Source organism: Hemiscyllium ocellatum, chromosome 9 (genome assembly GCF_020745735.1).
Source record: "Hemiscyllium ocellatum isolate sHemOce1 chromosome 9, sHemOce1.pat.X.cur, whole genome shotgun sequence".
Lineage (NCBI taxonomy): Eukaryota > Metazoa > Chordata > Chondrichthyes > Orectolobiformes > Hemiscylliidae > Hemiscyllium > Hemiscyllium ocellatum.
The window spans coordinates 55,481,877-55,500,517 of record NC_083409.1 but is presented as its reverse complement, the minus strand read 5'-3'; the positions used below and the strand labels follow the sequence as shown (position 1 = coordinate 55,500,517).

At 41.6% G+C, this 18,641-nt stretch overlaps 1 protein-coding gene across 11 annotated transcripts in view; it reads right to left on the bottom strand.

Moving 5' to 3' along the window:
- The window catches only part of pde4dip (phosphodiesterase 4D interacting protein), a 465,593-nt gene that overhangs the window by 10,321 nt on the left and 436,631 nt on the right, over positions 1–18,641 (bottom strand). For all 11 annotated transcript variants that reach the window (XM_060830337.1, XM_060830338.1, XM_060830339.1 and 8 more), the window contains 7 exons: positions 17,855–18,044; positions 16,620–16,741; positions 15,637–15,846; positions 14,650–14,766; positions 2,528–2,739; positions 746–889; positions 72–210 (listed from right to left, as the gene is read on the bottom strand). In XM_060830337.1, the coding sequence (XP_060686320.1) occupies positions 72–210; positions 746–889; positions 2,528–2,739; positions 14,650–14,766; positions 15,637–15,846; positions 16,620–16,741; positions 17,855–18,044 (1,134 nt within the window). The remainder of the gene's footprint in view (positions 1–71; positions 211–745; positions 890–2,527; positions 2,740–14,649; positions 14,767–15,636; positions 15,847–16,619; positions 16,742–17,854; positions 18,045–18,641) is intronic.

Sequence of the window (18,641 nt, the reverse complement as noted above, 5' to 3'; positions counted from 1 at the left end):
ATCAAATAAATTTGCTTTTCTGTTGTATATTCACATACAATAAGGCAATTTTAAGTATCGTTTTTACATACGCTGATTGACAATGAACTGCTCCATTCCTTCCTTCACTTGATTTGTGGCCTTCAGCCGACTGATTGCATTCTGCAGCAGGCTTTCCTGTTCTGTTATCTTATTTCTCAGCCTGCATATCTCTTCCTTCATTGACTGCTCCTGTAAATAATCACAGCAACTGAACTTAAACCATGATGTTTACAATAATGCCATGAGATACCACATATTGCAATGCTAGTTTTATTTCTAACTGGATGCTACCAGTAGCAAGAAAGCTACTAGTCTTGCATTAAGATTGCTTTTGTCTTTATCTGGAGATGTTCCATTGCACTTTACAACCAATAAAACAATGATGCATGGAATATGGCAGACATTTGCACACAGCAAGTTCCCATACGTGCTAGTCTTATAGCGACAAGATCATGGAAAATGTGTAGTATATCTAATCTGATTTAAAAGAAGGATGGAGTCCATCTTTAAAAACATGCCTTCTAAGTGTTTGGGGAATAAACCAATCTTACAGCACCATGTTCTGTTGTGCATCATTTGTATTGGTTTATGCCTGAGTATAACATTTTAAGAAACATGTGTAGGTGACTGATTACACAAGCCTGTTCTTCCATGGCTGATCTGATTGTAGCGTGAACTCCACAGTCCTGCCTGCCCACCATCAGTAGACACAAATGTTTTATACCTTTTGGTTGTTCGGCATAGCACCATCTGAATGTGGTAAAGAAGCTCTCCAGAACATCTTCAGTAAGGAGCAAGTTTCATCCAGGATCTGGCGCAAAGTGTTAGTATTGGAGAACAGTTGCTTTACAGTCTGATGATCCAAATCCTGCCCATCAGATAAGAAGGATAACCTTAATGAGTGCCAGTCCTTAGACCTATACATCTCTCCCTATGTACTCAGACTAAAACTACATTATGCACCCCTTCCTCATAAAATGTTATGAAACATTAATATTTCGATAGATTAATGTGCCGGTTGATACACTAAGTTATATGAAGGCATAAGTTTGATATTCCTACTTTTGACTCCAGGAGCACAAAAGCACAATATTGTGTAAAATATCTGATCAACTTGATCTTTACCTATTCTTATAGCAACAATTCCATTCCCAACAATATATATTTATCCAGTATCTATTTGAAAGGATGAACTGACACAATGTATTAATTGGAATGAGGTCAGCCAGGAAGATCTGACAGAATGTGTGTTTCCTGATTGAGGCTGTTAATCTGGTCTGATCAGAGAGTCCTGGCTGACATATATAAACAGCGTCAGGGATTCTGTTCATTCGAGGAGCCAATTCTAAGGTAGCTTGGTCAGTGTTATGTACTCTGCACATGTAAATAAAAATTTACTTGGTGACAGGATACTGGCCTTGGGTGGAGTTATTTCACACAGCAACAGCTGTTTAATCTGAACTTAGAGTCATAGAGATGCACAGCACAGAACCAGACCCTTCGGCCCAACTTGTTCATGCCCATCAGATATCCCAACCCAATCTAGTCCCACCTGCCAGTACCTGGCCCACATCCCCCCAAACCCTTCGTATTCATATACCCATCCAGATGCCTTTTAAATGTTGCAATTGTATTAGCCTCCACCATTTCCTCTGGTAGCTCATTCCATACACATACCACCCTCTGAGTGAAAAAGTTGCCCCTTAGGTCTCTTTTATATCTTTCCCCTCTCAACTTAAATCGATGCCCTAGAGTTCTGGACACCCCTACCCCAGAGAAAAAACTTTGTCTATTTATCCTATCCATGTCCCTCAGGATTTTATAAACCTCTATAAGGTCACTCCTCAGCCTCCGACTCTCCAGGGAAAACAGCTCCAGCCTATTCAACCTCTTCCTATAACTCAAATCCTCCACCCCTAGCAACATCCTTGTAAATCTTTTCTGAACCCTTTCAAGTTTCTCAACATCTTTCCAACAGGAAGAAGATCAGAATTGACACAATATTCCAACAGTAGCCGAACCAATGTCCTGTACAGCAGCAACAAGACCTCCCAACTCCTGTACTCAATACTCTGACCAATAAAGGAAAGCATACCAAATGCCTTCTTCACAATCCTGCCTACCTGCAACTCTACTTTCAAGGAGCTATGAACCTCCAATCCAAGGTTTGTTCAGCAACACTCCCTAGGACTTACCATTAAGTGTGCCAATCCTGCTAAGATTTGCTTTTCCAAAATGCAGCATCTCACATTTATCTAAATTAAACTCCATCTGCCACTTCTCAGCCCACTGGCCCATCTGATCAAGATCCTGTTGTATTCTAAGGTAACCTTCTTCGCTGTTTACAACACCTCCAATTTCTGGGTGGGATGTTGTTGAGAGGGTCGATGTGGACTCGATGGGCCAAATGACTTGCTTCCACACTGTAGGGATTCTATGATAGCTTTAATTGTCCAATGCATTTAGCAATAATGTGATAAGCAAGTTCATGTCTTCCTGTTCTTACCTTAGATCCATTAATTTCTAGAAAAGCAGCATTAACACAGGATTGGACAATAGACTCCATTCTCTGAACCAATATTCTGCCCTCCATGATCTGCTGTTGAAGTGCATTGTAGTCATCAATATGCCCAATCACATGACATCCATTCTTCTTGGCAAACTCATCATCTATTCCAGAGCATGAGGCCTGGCTCATGGAATCGCTGAAATAACCATCTAAAAATGGGGATAAAGAAGGTACATGGACCTCAACGCATGTCCTTAAACATTAAAGAATTGAAAATCTTTGCACTGTCGCACAATTAACTTAAAATAGCACTCAGAAATTTTACCCTAACAGAAACTAGTTAAATTAAAAACAGTGCACGGATGAATGTCTACATAGGGCTGTTAATGTTTCTCTTTTCCCAAGAGAAAGGCTGGGATCTGTCACTCACCTTTGAACAGCATATCTCTAAGTCAGGGACTGGGACTTGCCCCTCCCACCCTGATCCTAGCAACCTTCTAGCTGGGCTATTCATGGTCTGGGGCCAGATCCCTGGTCTCTGCTAAGGAGCAACTGAATGGCAAAAATATACCTACAGTGGACTATGACATTTGCTATGGGGTAGGAATGGGAGAAGTCATCCTGCTGACTACAAGAAAATAAAAATCTTCATAAAAATGTTGAGTCCGCTTCTAGATGTGGATACAGGTAAACATTTCATGGCCCCTTCACCAACTTTAGGAAGTTGGATGCTTCAACCTAACAGGTTGTAACTTGTGGGCAGTGGTTCCAACCAGCAAATTGCATGAAAAAATCTGAAAGATGCATTTTCTGATTTCAATGTATATGGAATTGATCCATCTGTGAATGAGGATACTGGCTGTAAGGAAACAGGAAATGCTGGAGGGAACGTGTGTCAGAGGAATTTCCCAGCTCAGTATTTCACAAATGCATAAACAGGCATGACATCCAATCCAAGCTGTCCACCATGAATGTAGGGACACAGACAAGGATAGATGGCGCACACTGCTATCTGTATAAAACAGCACAGATTTTCAAACAAACTATATCAGAAATCTTGAAAAATATCCATACTACAAAGGTGGTGGTGCTGGACATCTTAAAATGCATAAAGGAGGAGATCCAAGATGGCGGCGACTCAGCAAGTCTGAGTCTACAGAGCCCTTCCCAAAACCTGGGTAAAGTGGGTTACCTGTCCCCACCACACTTGCCAAACCACCCAAAAAATTTCTTTAATCTTAATTAGCTGCTGAATATTATATTTAAATAGTCTAATACTGAGTGGATAATGAGTAAATCAAAGGGACCCCGCAGCTCTCAGAAAACAAAGACCCCTCCCCCACCCTCCTCTCCTCTGGCTGCAGCTGATGTAAAAACAGGCCTTATAGAGATGATTGCTAGACTGGAATCGACACTCGTCAATTTCATCGCAGAATCCAGACAGAGATGGAATGCATTCGAAGAAAAGCTGCAGAAACAGAATCAAACCATGGAAGAGCTGCAGGGCCGAGTGGAGGGGGTGGAACTAAAGGCCACGACCTCCGAGGCTGCAGCTCAAACAGCTGCAGAACAGGTGAGAGCTCTGGAGCAGAGAGTCAGGGCCTTTGAAATTTACATCGATGATATTGACAACAGAAATCGGAGAAAGAATATTCGGCTGCTGGGCCTTCAAGAGCAAGAAGGGAAAGAACAGTTAGTAGCATTTCTGGAGCGATGGTTGCCGCAGATTTTAAACCTGGGGGCTGAAACTGACCGGGTAAGGGTGGAGTGGGCCTACCGGGTCGCAGTACGCGGATCTGGCCCAAACCAGCGCCCACGCCCGGTCCTGTTCCGGCTGCAGAGTTATAGGGAGAGGCAGATACTCCTGGATGCCTCCAGAAAGCTTGGAAAGGATCCTAAAGCTATGATTCATGAAGGATCCAAGATTATGTTATTTCAGGACTTCTCCCCGGCTTTGGCACGAAGAAGGAAGGCGTTTGATGAGGTGAAGAAATGTTTAAGGGACTTAGATATTCAATACACCTTACGCTACCCAGCGACGTTATGCTTTACCCACGAAGGATCCGAGTATAATTTTAGATCATCGGAAGAGGCCAAGAAACTTTTAGACTCGGTTAAATAAATCGTAAGAGACAATTTATGTTGGCTTGCCTCTCCCACACTCCGTGGGGAGAAATGGTTACTTTATTCTACTTTACTTTTGCCTCTGGGAGCGGGGTTGTCTTCCTTGCTATGTTAATATACTTAACTGTAATCTGTTGGAGTTGTAATTTTATAGTTATGTGTGTTTGTACGTGGCATTGATGCTATTAGATATACTCAGGTATGGGTGGGGTGGGGTGGGGGTGCGGCGCTCACTGTTAACTCTAGCTCGGTATTATATCTAAATCCTATTAAGGAGCGCCCGGGTCGAGGGTGGGACACTGTTTGGGAGAGGATATGGTGGAACGTTGGAAAGGTAGTAAGGCCCCCTGAGAACAAGGGGGAAGATCTCCATTCAAACATGTTTAATTTTTTTTTTGTTTGTTCTTATTGTTTGGAAATAGCTTCCTTTTAATCATACTGTTATGAGTGTATTAGAGAACATTTTCTTTTATTTGAAGGATGTAAGCGACTCAACTATACACTCTGGATGATTGTGGATTAGTTGAATTTTGATGATTATATATTTAAGATCTATTTTTATATTAATGTTTGTGCTTGAAAATTCTGCTTATTTTTGTAAATTTGTCAAAATGTTAAATTCCCAATAAAAATATCTATATAAAATGCATAAAGGTGGATAAATCTCTGGGATTTACCTCTGATCAGGGGTAGAAATCTGTGAAAAGCTAGGGAAGTGATTGCTGGGCCCCTTGCTGAGATATTTGGATCATCGATAGGCACAGGTGAAGTGCCATAAGACTGGAGTTTGGCGAACATGGTGCCACTATTTAAGAAAGGTAAGGACAAGCCCGGGGGACAGGACTTATATTTATTTGGAAAGGCAAAGACTGATTTGGGATATTGTCTCACAAATAGATTGAGTTTTTTGAAGAAGTAACAAAGAGGATTAATGAAGGCAGAGTGGTAGACGTGATCTATATAGAATTCAGTAATGCTGTCAACAAGGTTCCTCATGGTAGACTGGTTTGCAAGGTTAGATCTCATGGAATAGAGGGAGGTGTATTGAGATGGACAGAAAACTAGTTGGCAGAGAGGAAACAAAGAATAGGAATTAATGGGTCCTTTTCAAAATGGCAGACAGTAACTAGTGGGGTGCCACAGGGACCAGTGCTGGGACCACAACTATTCACAATATATATTAATGATTTGGACGAGGGAACAAAATATAACATCTCAAAGTTTGCAGGTAATACCAAGTTGGGTGGGAGGGTGAACTGTTATGAGGATGCTGAGATGCTTCAGCATGATCTGGACAGGTTGGATCAGTGAGCAAATCAATGGCAGATGCAGTATAATTTGGATAAGTGCAAGGTTATTCACCTTGGAAGCAAAAACAAGGCGGCAGATTACGACCTGAATGGCTGTAAATTGGGAGAAGGGAGTGTGCAGCAGGATCTGTGTCCCTGTGCACCAGTTGCTGAAAGTAGGAATGCAGGAGTACCAGGTAGTAAAGAAGGCAAATGGTATGTTGGCCTTCATTGCGAGAGGTTGCGAGTACAGGAACAGGGATGTGCTGTTGCAGTTATACAGGCCCATGGTGAGGCAACAAGTAGAATATTGCGCGCAGTTTTTGTCTCCTTTTCTGAGGAAGGATGTTCTTACTTTCGAGGGAGTGCAGTCGAGGTTGACCATACTGATTTGGGTATGGCAGGACTGATGTATGTGGAGAGATTGACTGGGTTAGGATTGTTTTCACTGGAGTTCAGACAAGTGAGTGGGGAATCTCATAGAGACTTATAAAATTCTAACAGGACTAGACAGGGAAGATGTACCTGTTGGTGGGTGCATCCAGAACTAGGGGTCACAGTCTGAGGATTCGGGGTGGACCATTTAGGCCAGAGATGAGGAGACATTTCTTTGCCCAAAAAGTGGTGGGTCTGTGGAATTCATTGCCACAGGAAGTAGTTGATGCCAAAACATTGAATGTATTCAAGGGGTGGCTAGACATAGCGTTTGGGGCAAAAAGATCAAAGGGTATGGGGAGAAAGCAGAACTAGACTATTGAGTTAGATGATCAGACATGGTGGTGATGAATAGTGGAGCAGACTCGAATGGCCTCCTCCTGCTCCTACCTTCTATGTTTCTATGTTACCTACTTATTTGGATACAGAACTAGCTCAAAGGTAGAAGACAGAGGATAGTGGTGGAGGGTTGCTTTTCAGACTAGAGACCTTGTGACCAGTGGTGTGCCACAAGGTGTGATGCTGAGTCTACTGATTTTTATCATTTATATAAAGAATTTAGATGTGAACATAGGAGGTATGGTTAGTAAGTTTGCAGATGACACCAAAGTTGGAGGTCTAATGGCCAGCAAAAGAGATTATCTCAGAGACAATAGGATCTTGATCATATGAGCAAATGGGCTAAGGAGTAACAGATGGAGTTTAATTTAGATAAATGTGAGGTGCAGCATTTTGGAGAGGCAAATCAGGGCAGAACTTATACATTTTATGATAAGGTCCTGGGGAGAGGTGCTGAGAAAAGAGACCTTGGAGTGCAAGTTCCTTGAAAGAGGAGTCACAGGTGGATAGGACAGTGAAGACAACATTTGGTATGCTTGGCTTTATTGGTCAGTGCATTGAGTATAGGAGGTGGGAGGTCATGTTATGACTGTCCAGGACATTAGTTTGGCCACTTTTGGATTACTGTATGCGATTCTGGTCTCTCCACTATAGAAAGAACGTTGGTGACCTCATAGCATTTTATAAAATCGTGAGGGGTATGAATGGATGAATAGATAAGGTCTTTTCCCCAGGATGGAGGAGGCCAAAACTAGAGGGTGGTGTGTGTATGGAATGAACTGCCAGTGGAAATGGTGGAGGCTAGTACAATTACAATATTTAAAAGGCAATTGGTATATGGAAGGGAATGTTTTAGAGGGATATGGGCCAAATGCGGGCAAATGGGACTAGATTTATTTGGGATATCTGGTCGGCATGGATAAGCTGGACCGAAGGGTCTGTTTTCTGTGCTGTACATCTCTATAACTCTAAATAGAATAATCTGTTCAAAATTAAATTCATTTGAGAAGAGCAAATAAACCCATGCATACCCAATAAATAGGACCATATTGAGGAGGACACAGGAACTAAGAGACATTGGAATGTATGCCACTCAAATCCTTGAAGGTTGCAGAAGAGATAGAGAATATGAAAAAGCATGTGAAATGCTTTCTTTTCTTTGGCGAGTTATAGATTACAAAAGCAGGGATATAAAGCAGCAACTGTCTAAAACAGTGGTTAGTCCATATATGGAATTGTGTATAGTTCTGATCACCATAATCATGCATAAACAATTTTTTGAGGGTTTTTTTTGTGCTGCAGATAAAAGGAAACCGGTAGATGTATTGTACTTATATTTCCAGAACGAACTTGATAATTGCCACATTAAAGTGCCAAAGTATAGGGGGTAACATATTAGCACGGATAGAAGTTTAGATAGTTAACAAGAAACAGAGTAAGCATAGTTAATTTTCTGGTTGGCAAGGTGTAGCAACTAATATACCACAGAGATGAGTGCCAAGGCCTCAACTTCTTACAACTCATATAAATGAATGGACTGAATGTTGCTCATTTGCTGATGTCACAAAAATAGCTCAGAAAATAAGTTATGAAGAGAGCATAAGGAAACTACAATGGAACATAGATAGATTATTTGATTGGTCAAAGATCTAGCAAACTTGGTATAAATGCAGTTTTTGAGCAAAGTTCAATGTAACCCTGCAAGTACAAATTCACCCCACAAAATGTGTGCGCGCTTGTGGGTCTTTGTCTGTCTGGGTTGGGGGTTGCAAGTGAGAGAAAGTGTGTGTGTGTGTGTGGGGGGGGGTGGGTCAGCGTAGGGTGTCTTAAGTCTGTGAGGGGGTGCATGTGAGAGTGTGGGAGTGTGTGTGCCTGTCTCTGCGCGTGTCTGTATGTATAGGAGTGCCTCTGTGTGTGTGTGTGTGTGTGTGTGTGTGTATGTGTGTATGTGTGTATGTGTGTAGGAGTGTCTGTGTGTGTATATAGTGCAATGGTGGTTACCTGTAATGTGACATGAACCCAAGGTCCCGGTTGAGACCCTCCCTATGGGTACCAAACTTAGCTATCAGCCTCTTTTTGCTGCTGCCTGTCCCAAAGACTGCCTTGGAGGATGGTCACCCGAAGGTCCAAGGTCGAATGTCCTGGACCACTTTTCCATAGGGCGGGTCTCAACCGGGACATTGGGTTCGTGTCACATTACAGGTGACCACCATTGCACTATACACACACACACAGACACTCCTACACACACACACACACACAGGCACGCACACAGACACCCACACACCCTTACAGACACACACACTCCCACATGCACCCCCTCACAGACTTAAGACACTCTACACTCACTACACACACACACACTTTCTCACACTCTCAACCCCCAACCCAGACAGACACACACACAAAGACCCACATGCACACATATATTTTGTGGGGTGAATTTGTACTTGCAGGGTTACATTGTACTTTGCTCAAAAACTGCATGAATTCATGTAAAACTCCATTATCTCACTTTTTAGATTAGAATCAATCTAAACATCATGGCATAGACAGAGAACATAGGGGGCTAACACCTTCAACATATTGTCTAGCTATCACCATTGTTAACAGCTAACCTGAGAATTTTGTGATTTACACATGAAAGAAGTGAAACTGTCATGGTATTCGAACAGACAAAGGACTTAACAGACAATCAATTTTTCAGTGTATAATTTCAGTTACATCACACTGTAGATTTTTGCTATAAATTCTGTGTGTTAAGATTGAGCCCTCCACTATCACCTGATGAAGGAGCGATGGCCGAAAGCTAGAATGCTTCCAATTATACCTGTTGGACTATAACCTGGTGTTGTGTGATTTTTAACCCTGATTCACTGATGTATAACACAAATGGCAAGAAACCCTGACATAACCCTATGAAACTCCATGGGAAACAATCTTCCAGTCACAAAAGCAGCATGCTGACCTTTGCTTTCTGCCACTTGAGTCAATTTTGGCTTGCTACTCACATATTGATCAAATGTGTTCTCATCTTTCACAACTGTCTGCCATATGGAACTTTGTCAAGACTTTGCCAAAATCTATGTAGACTATACAAACCATTCTCATCAAGCCCATAAAGACAGGAAATGCGTGGAATGGGAACAGCAATTGGACTGATGAAGCATGAAAACATCTTGGCAACTTTTAACATATCATGAATAAGCAGTGACTCTTGTTATCAATTCTGAACTAAGCCAGACTCAGATAGGACACCTTCCAAAATGCACAAAGCAAAGATTTATCAAAGTTTTGACAGATTAAAGAGAAGAATCCTCTCCCCCAACTCTCTATAATGAAACCCTTGCTCTGTGTAGTTTACAGACCAGTTGGCAAGGACAATTCAGAGTATCACAGGATATGAGGTCTTTTATTCAATAGTTTAAATGGACTGTTTTGCGTGGTGGATAAAGAACTGAGCTGGAAAAAGCACAGCAAGTCAGGCAGCATCAGAGGAGAAGAGTCAACATTTCAGATTGGAACCTATCATCAGGACTGAGAGGGGAGGAAGGGGCTGCAAAATAGATAGAGGGTGGGATGGGGCTGGAGGGAAAGGTGGGTGGGATAGTGATGGATGGACGCAGGTAGGATATAGTTGTGACTGGTCAGTGGGACGGATGCAGCAGATAGCTGGGAAGGAAGATTGAAAGGGAGGTCAGATTAATGGGGTGAGGTGAAGAGGGAGGGCTGGACCTGGGACGAGTTTGGGGGGGGGTGGACAGATTTGGATGCTGGCGAATTCTATGTTAAGGCCATTTAGTTGGAAGCTCCAGATGCAGAAAATGAGGTGGCTTTTTTTCTAGGCTTGTGTGTGGCTTTGTTTTGATGGTGGAGGAGGCTCAGGATGGACATGTCTTTGGGAGAATGGGAGGGGGGAGTTGAAATGGGTGATGATTGGAAGATGGGATTGATTGGAGCATACTGACTAAAAATGTCAACTGAACCGTGCCATACATTTGTGTTTGGTCTCTTCAGTGTAAAGGACACCATTGGGTGGCACGGTGGCACAGTGGTTAGCACTGCTGCCTCACAGCGCCTGAGACCCAGGTTCAATTCCCGACTCAGGCGACTGACTGTGGGGAGTTTGCACGTTCTCCCCGTGTCTACGTGGGTTTCCTCCGGGTGCTCCGGTTTCCTCCCACAGTCCAAAGATGTGCGGGTCAGGTGAATTGGCCATACTAAATTGCCCGTAGTGTTAGGTTAGGGGTATGGGTGGGTTGCGCTTCGGCGGGTCGGTGTGGACTTGTTGGGCCGAAGGGCCTGTTTCCACACCGTAAGTAATCTAATCTAATATCTAGAGCAACGAATGAAATAAATCAGGTTGGAGAAAATGCAGGTGAATCTTTGCCAAACTTGGAATGATTCTTTGGAGTCTTTGACAGAGCTGAGGGGGATGTTTTGCAACTTGTGTGGCTACACGGGAAACTTCCGGGTGTGGAGGGGGGGTTTGGTGGGTAGTGTGGACCTAACAAGGAAGTCGTGGAGGGAACGGTCCCTGCGAAAAGTGGATAGGGGTGGGGAGGGAAATTAACTTTGGTGGTGGGGTCTGATAGCAGGTGGCAAAAATGGCGGAGGATACTAGTGGGGTAGAATGTGAGGACTAGGGGGACTCCACCCTTGTTGTGGTTGGAGGGTGGTTGTGTGAGGGCAGAGATGCGGGAAATGGAGGAGATGCTAATCCCCCTTAAAGCAAAGAGTTCACAGTTAGTCTTGAAACTTTCCCTAACTGCCCCCTGAACTGGGTGAACCCTATACTGACATTGACACATTTCAGAATAGTAAACCCTACCGATAACCCTACCATCTGCCACACAGAATCTCCCGCTATGTTCAAGTTACAAGGTTTTGCCCCACAACTAAGGGAAAATGTTTCTCTCTATCTACGCCCCTCAGACCTTTAAATATCTCATTCAGATTTTCCCCTAAGCCTTCTCTGCTCTAAGGAAAACAACCTCAGCCTATCTCGTCTTTCTTCATAACTGAATTGCTCCAACCCAGGCAACACATTGGTGCATCTCTTCTGCATCCTCTCGAGTGCAGTCACATCGTTCCTATAGTGTGGTGATCAGAACTGCACACAGTACTCCAGCTGTGGCCTAACTAATGTTATATACAACTCTATCTTAACTCCTTGCTCTTGTATTCAGTTCCCTGACTAATAAAGGCAAGTATGTCATATGCCATCTCATAACTATCTTGCTGTCCTCAAGGATCATGGACATGCAAATCAAGGTCCCTATGATCCTCTGTACTTCCTAGAGTCCTAATATCCAACAAGGCAAGAGTGTACTGTTGATCCTCCAAAAACGCAAACCCTCATATTTTTTGGGATTAAATTCCATTTACCACTTGTCAGCCCAAATAGCCTACCAATATCAAAGACAACTCAGGCTTTTCTTCTTGCTATTTAAGTCATGTTGAGGTTGTACAAGACATTGGTGAGGCCTCTTCTGGAGCACTGAGTCCACTGATCATCCTGTTATAGAAAGGATGTTTTTAAATTAGAGAGGGTTCAGAAGAGACCTACCAGGATGTTGATGGGTATGGAAGATTTGAGTTATAAAAGAAGGCTGGAGTTTTTTCATTGGAGCATAGGAGATTGAGAGGGGACCTTACAGAAGTTTGTAAAATCATGAGGAATTTAGATAGGGTTAATTATAGGGTCCCCCTCCTCCCCACACCCCCCCTCCCCGCCCCCGGGATGAGGGAATTCAAGACTAAAGAGCATATTTTTAAGGTGAGAGGCGAGAAATTAAAAAAAGACATGAGGGGCAATTTATTTCACACAGAGGGTGGTTCACTTGTGGAATGAACTTCCTGAGGAAGTGGTGAACGTGGGCCCAGTTACAACGTTTAAAAGGCTTTTGGATAAATACATGAATAGGAAATGTTTGGAGGAATGCAGGATAGGAGCAGGCAGGTGGGACTAGTTTAATTGAGATTATGATCGGCATGGACTGGTTGGACCAAAGGGTCAGTTTCTGTGCTGCATGACTCTATGATTCTATAACTGGGATATTGCAGGGTCAACATGGCCGAGTTTGGCTGTTTCTGATGCTAAGTGATGACTCTGTTTTTAACCAGGTAAGGACAGATTTTTCTCCATGTAGGACTAACATTACACTCAATGATTAGACCGTTCATCTAATTTTTTTAAAATTCAAATTCCACCATCTACCATGGTTGGATTCATATATGAACCCACAAGCATTACCTGGGTCTCTGGATTACTAGTCAAGCAGCTATGCAACTACGCAATCACCTCCCCATTACTGCACAATAATACTCGATTTCATTTTAGTTTTCAGCGTCTGAACTAAGAGCTCCATGTCATTTTATATAGTTTTGTGCAAATCTCTTATGAAGAAACTGGTGGAAATAATAGAGGGATAACAGAGTACATGAAATTATTATGTTATGATAAAACACAGGTGGAGCAGAGCTGCTGTTGGGCTACGGATTAAACTTACTCTGATGAGGAAAGGCTGAAAATCTTTGCAGGAGGGAATTATGTTTTAAAGAATTTTTGTGACTCTAAATAATCACTCGTCTCGGTGAGTTACTGAGAAATTTGATGGATCGGTTTTCATTGTATTGACCATCTCACGTGCAGTTTTCCTGTTAATTTATGTTTACCTCATGTTGATTCTGGATGTTAAGAGTATAAGGTGTATTTACAACTTTGATAAGCAAATATAAAGTTTATTTTTATTGCTTAAATCTATGGAATCTTGTAACTTTATTCTTTAAGTAATTATCTGAGATTTCAAACTTTGTCTCCAAACAAAATGTTTACTGGTCCTTAACCAGACTGTAATGTAAATTTGAATGTTCCATCCAGGATCATAACAGTATCAAAAAAAGTGTTTCCATACTCTAAAACCCACAACATGACTTCCATACCAACCACAAGTGTAATCTGAGTTCAATAATTGAGTGTATATCAAGTTAAAGAGCAGATATTTCCATTTCCTCACACTCCCATCTTGTTAGTATTGTGAAAATGAGCTAGCTCAGCACATGTGTCAGCCTCCTAGGATGCAACAACCTAAAGCCCATTCTATCAGGCAGCAGTCATAGAATGATTACATCACAAAGGGAGGCCACTGAGTTCGTCAAAAGAGAATTTAGCTAGTCCCACTCCCCTGCTGTGTCCCTAGAGTACTGCAATTATCTCTCTCCAGATGATTAACCCGTTCCCTTTTGAAAGCTCAACTTTTCTACCTGCACTATTATTTTAGGCAGTGCATTACAGATCATTACCAGCCACATAATGAGGGGCTTGCTATGTTGCCTTTGGGATTTTTTTTACCCAATTACTTTAAATTGCTATCCTCTAGTTCTCCATCCCTAATGTAATAGGACTGCCTCTTTCTATCTACTCTAAATATCTCAATCAAATCTCCTCTTAATCTTCTCTTTTGAGAATAGTCCCAGTTTCTACAATCCATCTTTGTAACTGAAGTTCCCCATCCCCTGAACTATTGTTGCAAATCCTTTCTGCATCCTCTCTAAAATCTTCACACCTTTCCTCGTGTAGTGCCTGGAATTAGACACAACATTTCATCAGAAGTTGAATTAGTGTTCAATAAAGGTTCATCATAATTTCCTTGGCTTTATCGTATCTGTCTATATTTCTAAAGCCCAGTGTCCCATATGCTTTTCTAATCACTTTTCAACAAGCCCTGCTTCTTTCAAGTGGTTTATGCTCGTGTCCACATTTCTCTGTTCTTGTGCACACTTCAAAATTGTACTCTATTTTTCATATTGCTTTTCCTTGCTCTCCCATCCAAAGCAAGGAAGGAGGTAGGAAGGAAACAAGTGAAGCTATATTCAAACTTTAGTTAATTGAAGGATAGCAAATAGTGACAAATAAAGCTGTATACACACCATGCTGACGTGATGTGTCTTCCATTTTAAGATCCTCCATTGATGAAGTTGCCTTTGAGTGCAATTGGAATGGCGAGAACAAGCCAGTGTCTCGAACAGGTGGCGATGGCACACAATCTGCAAAGAAGTATAAATGGAAAGAGGAAAAGCTATACTTAAGTTTAATCTTAGAAGAACTATAATCAGCAGAGAGCACCTCATTCACAGGATGGCAGGGTGTTACTAGTGATTTGCTGCAAGGATCATTGGTTGGCTCCAGTGCTATCACAATCTATACAAATGATTTGGATGTGGGAACCAACTATAGTATTTCCAAATGTGCTGATGACACCAAATCAGTTTCCAACTTGAATGTAATTGTTTAATTTTTCCTGATCCTTTATGCTCAGAAAGTATTGAGGCCAACTACAGATTAACCACTGTTGTGAAGGAAATTTGCAGATTAGCAGGGACTGCTACATTTGCAACTCCACAAGTGTGTAACCCTTTCACACTAGGTGCATGACTTTTAAGATACTCAGATATAACACACTGATATATCATGACAAAATATGCAATTGTGACCTTGCCAGGACACTGTACAATTTTTCTTTAACAAAATAAGACCCCAGTTGAATGAGAAGAATTGAAAAGCTACAATGTTTTCAAGATTTTCCAAGGGAGCCAAACATATTAAGAGTACAAAGTTGACAACTATGTTTCTCTCAGTGGGTCTCAAGTTTGTTGGCAGCAACTGAGTTAAGCACAAAGTGCTTCAATGCTTTGTATTTGAATTAGTAATTCAGGAAAATTGTAAATAAAAAGCAAAAAATGGAGCACATTCCATAACGAATCTAAATGGTTTCAGTAATCAGAAGATTTAAATTCTGTCCCATTACATCCCCACTCCTGCTTTTCACTGCACTATTAACTAGGCCACCAAACCATTTCTCATTGCAATGACTTTAATTTCACTCTATATATCAACCGCATTTCTAGTCATCTTACCCTGGAACATCTGTTTACTGTTGCCATGTTCACTAGATGATGAATGATTGATATTAAGATTGTCTGGTCGATGTTCATCCATCTGTTCTTTCAGCTGTTTCCGTAGGCAGCCATTAGTATGGATACTGTGCTCCAGCTGAATCCGAAGGCCCCTGATTTGGGTTAGGAAGTCACGGATGTCACTGTGGTGCTGAGCACTTCCAGAGTAAACTGTAAGGGAGAAAATACAACTTTTATAATTGTGATCTTTATGTCTCTAAGTCTGGAATTTATAATGCCAAATTGCCTGAGATTTTGTGATTGTGAGTGAAACCTTATTTTCCAAATAGTGGAGAACACTATTTACCGTGGGCGGCACGGTGGCACAGTGGTTAGCACTGCTGCCTCACAGCGCCTGAAGACCCGGGTTCAATTCCCGACTCAGGCGACTGACTGTGTGGAGTTTGCACGTTCTCCCCGTGTCTGCGTGGGTTTCCTCCGGGTGCTCCGGTTTCCTCCCACAGTCCAAAGATGTGCGGGTCAGGTGAATTGGCCATGCTAAATTGCCCGTAGTGTTAGGTAAGGGGTAATGTAGGGGCATGGGTGGGTTTCGCTTCGGCGGGTCGGTGTGGACTTGTTGGGCCGAAGGGCCTGTTTCCACACTGTAAGTCTAATCTAATCTAAAAAACATATTGACACATCAATGTGTTTTTAATCTGGAACACAATGCCTGAAAGGGTGGTGGAAATAAATTTAATTTCCAATGGGAAATAGAGAAAGACAAGAGGGGGAAACATTTGCAGAGCTATGGAGTAAGGACTGGGACTAGCTAAACTTCTCTAGCAGAGCTGGCATGGGCTTGACAGTCTAAGTGGGCTTTCTTATGCATTCCAATCATTTTATAATAAATTCAGAAATCTAGAATTAGATTTCACTAGCTTTTCAGAATAGTTTATAATTCAAATAGAACTGAAGGAATCTAAATATGAATAGACTCTTCCTACCTTGGAAAGGTTTCTTCTTTCCATACAGCCTCTCATACACTTGAATCTCAGACTGGAGAGAATGCAGTAGCTGGTGACTTTCACTTAGTTGCTGTTGTAGCATAGTGATCTCCTGCAAAAGCCTAGGCAGAGCGAACAAAACAGATAAGGCAAAAGAGGAAGAATAGAGTTAACATGGGTCTATAAGATTTCATTCATGCCTACTCTGAAGCAAAAATGTAAATTTTGTTCTGAAACAAGGATAAAGTTTTGCCTATAATACACACAGAAAATTTTTACCTCCTTATTGCTCACAAATCTAAGACAATCTGTTTTCAGTGAGATCTTCAAATCCCCACTGACAATTTGAGCTAATCCCTGTGTTGGGAATGGAATTCATTGAACTATCATATCCCATCAGCTGGTTTAATTATGTCATTGACATGCTACCATTCTGCTTCAATATAAGTATGGTATGTAAGGACCAATGTACGGAACGTAACAAATGAAGAATGTCACTTGGCTTTGCTTTGTTATCACAACCAGCACACAGAGGCATTGTATAAGTGTAGAACAGGTATATGTGGGTAGAGCTCTCTATACTCTCTAGCAATCAGCTTCAATTCAGTATAAAATACTAATTCCATTCTACACACTGCCTATTTTTACCTTCACTGCCAACATATTTGTAAACTATAGATACCAATTCTGTAATGTGGACTCATATCCACGAAGAATTGGATGCAAGTTATTCAAACACATTTTACTTAACATCAGTAAAGTTTGTGACTTTTTGTGCCCATTATCTGTATGGAATGCAAATGCATAACCCATTCATGAAAATACATAGTCAACTTTTAATTCCTTGAAACAGCTCACTTAAAATCAGAAATGCACAGGACATATTGTGTTTCTTAAAATATTCATTCAAGGGATGTAGATGGCTAGGCCAGCATTTATTGTGCATCCGAATTGCCTAGGAGGCAACTCAGAGACATCCACATTGCTGTGGGTCTGGAGTCAGTCACGTAGGTGAGGCCAGGTAAGTACAGCAGCTTCCAACCCCATAAGACATCTGTGAACCAGATGGGTTTTTCTGACAATCAACAATGCCAGTGAACAGTTTTTGAGGAACTTCAAAGCTGGATGGATTGTATCAGTGGAATCTAGCTGAGTAATGCAAGCTCCTGGAACAAGTAGAGTGAACATCACTGGCATATACATTAATTAGAAAAACAGAACGTTGGTTTCAATACCTTTTGTTTTTGTTTTGGCTGCATTGCTGTTGCTCTCTGAGCTGTAGTGCTTCCTCCTGTGTGTCCCTGATTTGGGCCTGCAATCTGTTGTTCTCTTCTCTCCACTGATCCAGCTCTGTCTCCAACAGCTTATATCTAGCTCTGATTGCTAACAGACTCTCCCTCAGTTGCTCCATTTCTTTGGCCTGTTCTGTGGAGTTAAAATCAAAACAATTAATTTCACAACCAATGTTAAACATTAATTGTGTATTATTTATGAAGATTGCATATAAAAGTTGCAAATTTTACTTTTAAACAAAAACAAAAATAACTTGCTTTGATTAATATGGAAAAACATTTCTTGCCTTTTCACCAAGGTATAAGAAAAATCTACTCCAAGCTAAGGAGGAGGAATGGGGAATTTGCTTCAAAACCTGATCAAGTGGTAAGTTTTAAGGAGAACCTTAAATGAACAGAGTGAAATGGAGAGATGAAAAGTTCTATGGTACATAATGGCACCCTATTACAATGACCTCTATCACCTAGAAGGACAAGGGCAGCAGATGCATGTAACTAAAACCACCTACAAGTTGCTCCACCCTCCAAGCTATATACCACTGATGTTTTTATTATTTATTTCACCAGATGCAAGCATTTTAATTTATGCCAATATTTATACCCATCCCTAACTGCACTGGAAGTAGTGGCAGTGAGCTACATTCTGTATCTGCTACAATCCACATAATGTAGATACACCCACATTGTTGTGCTTGGTGGGAAACTTGGAGGTTGTGTTCCCGTGCATCTG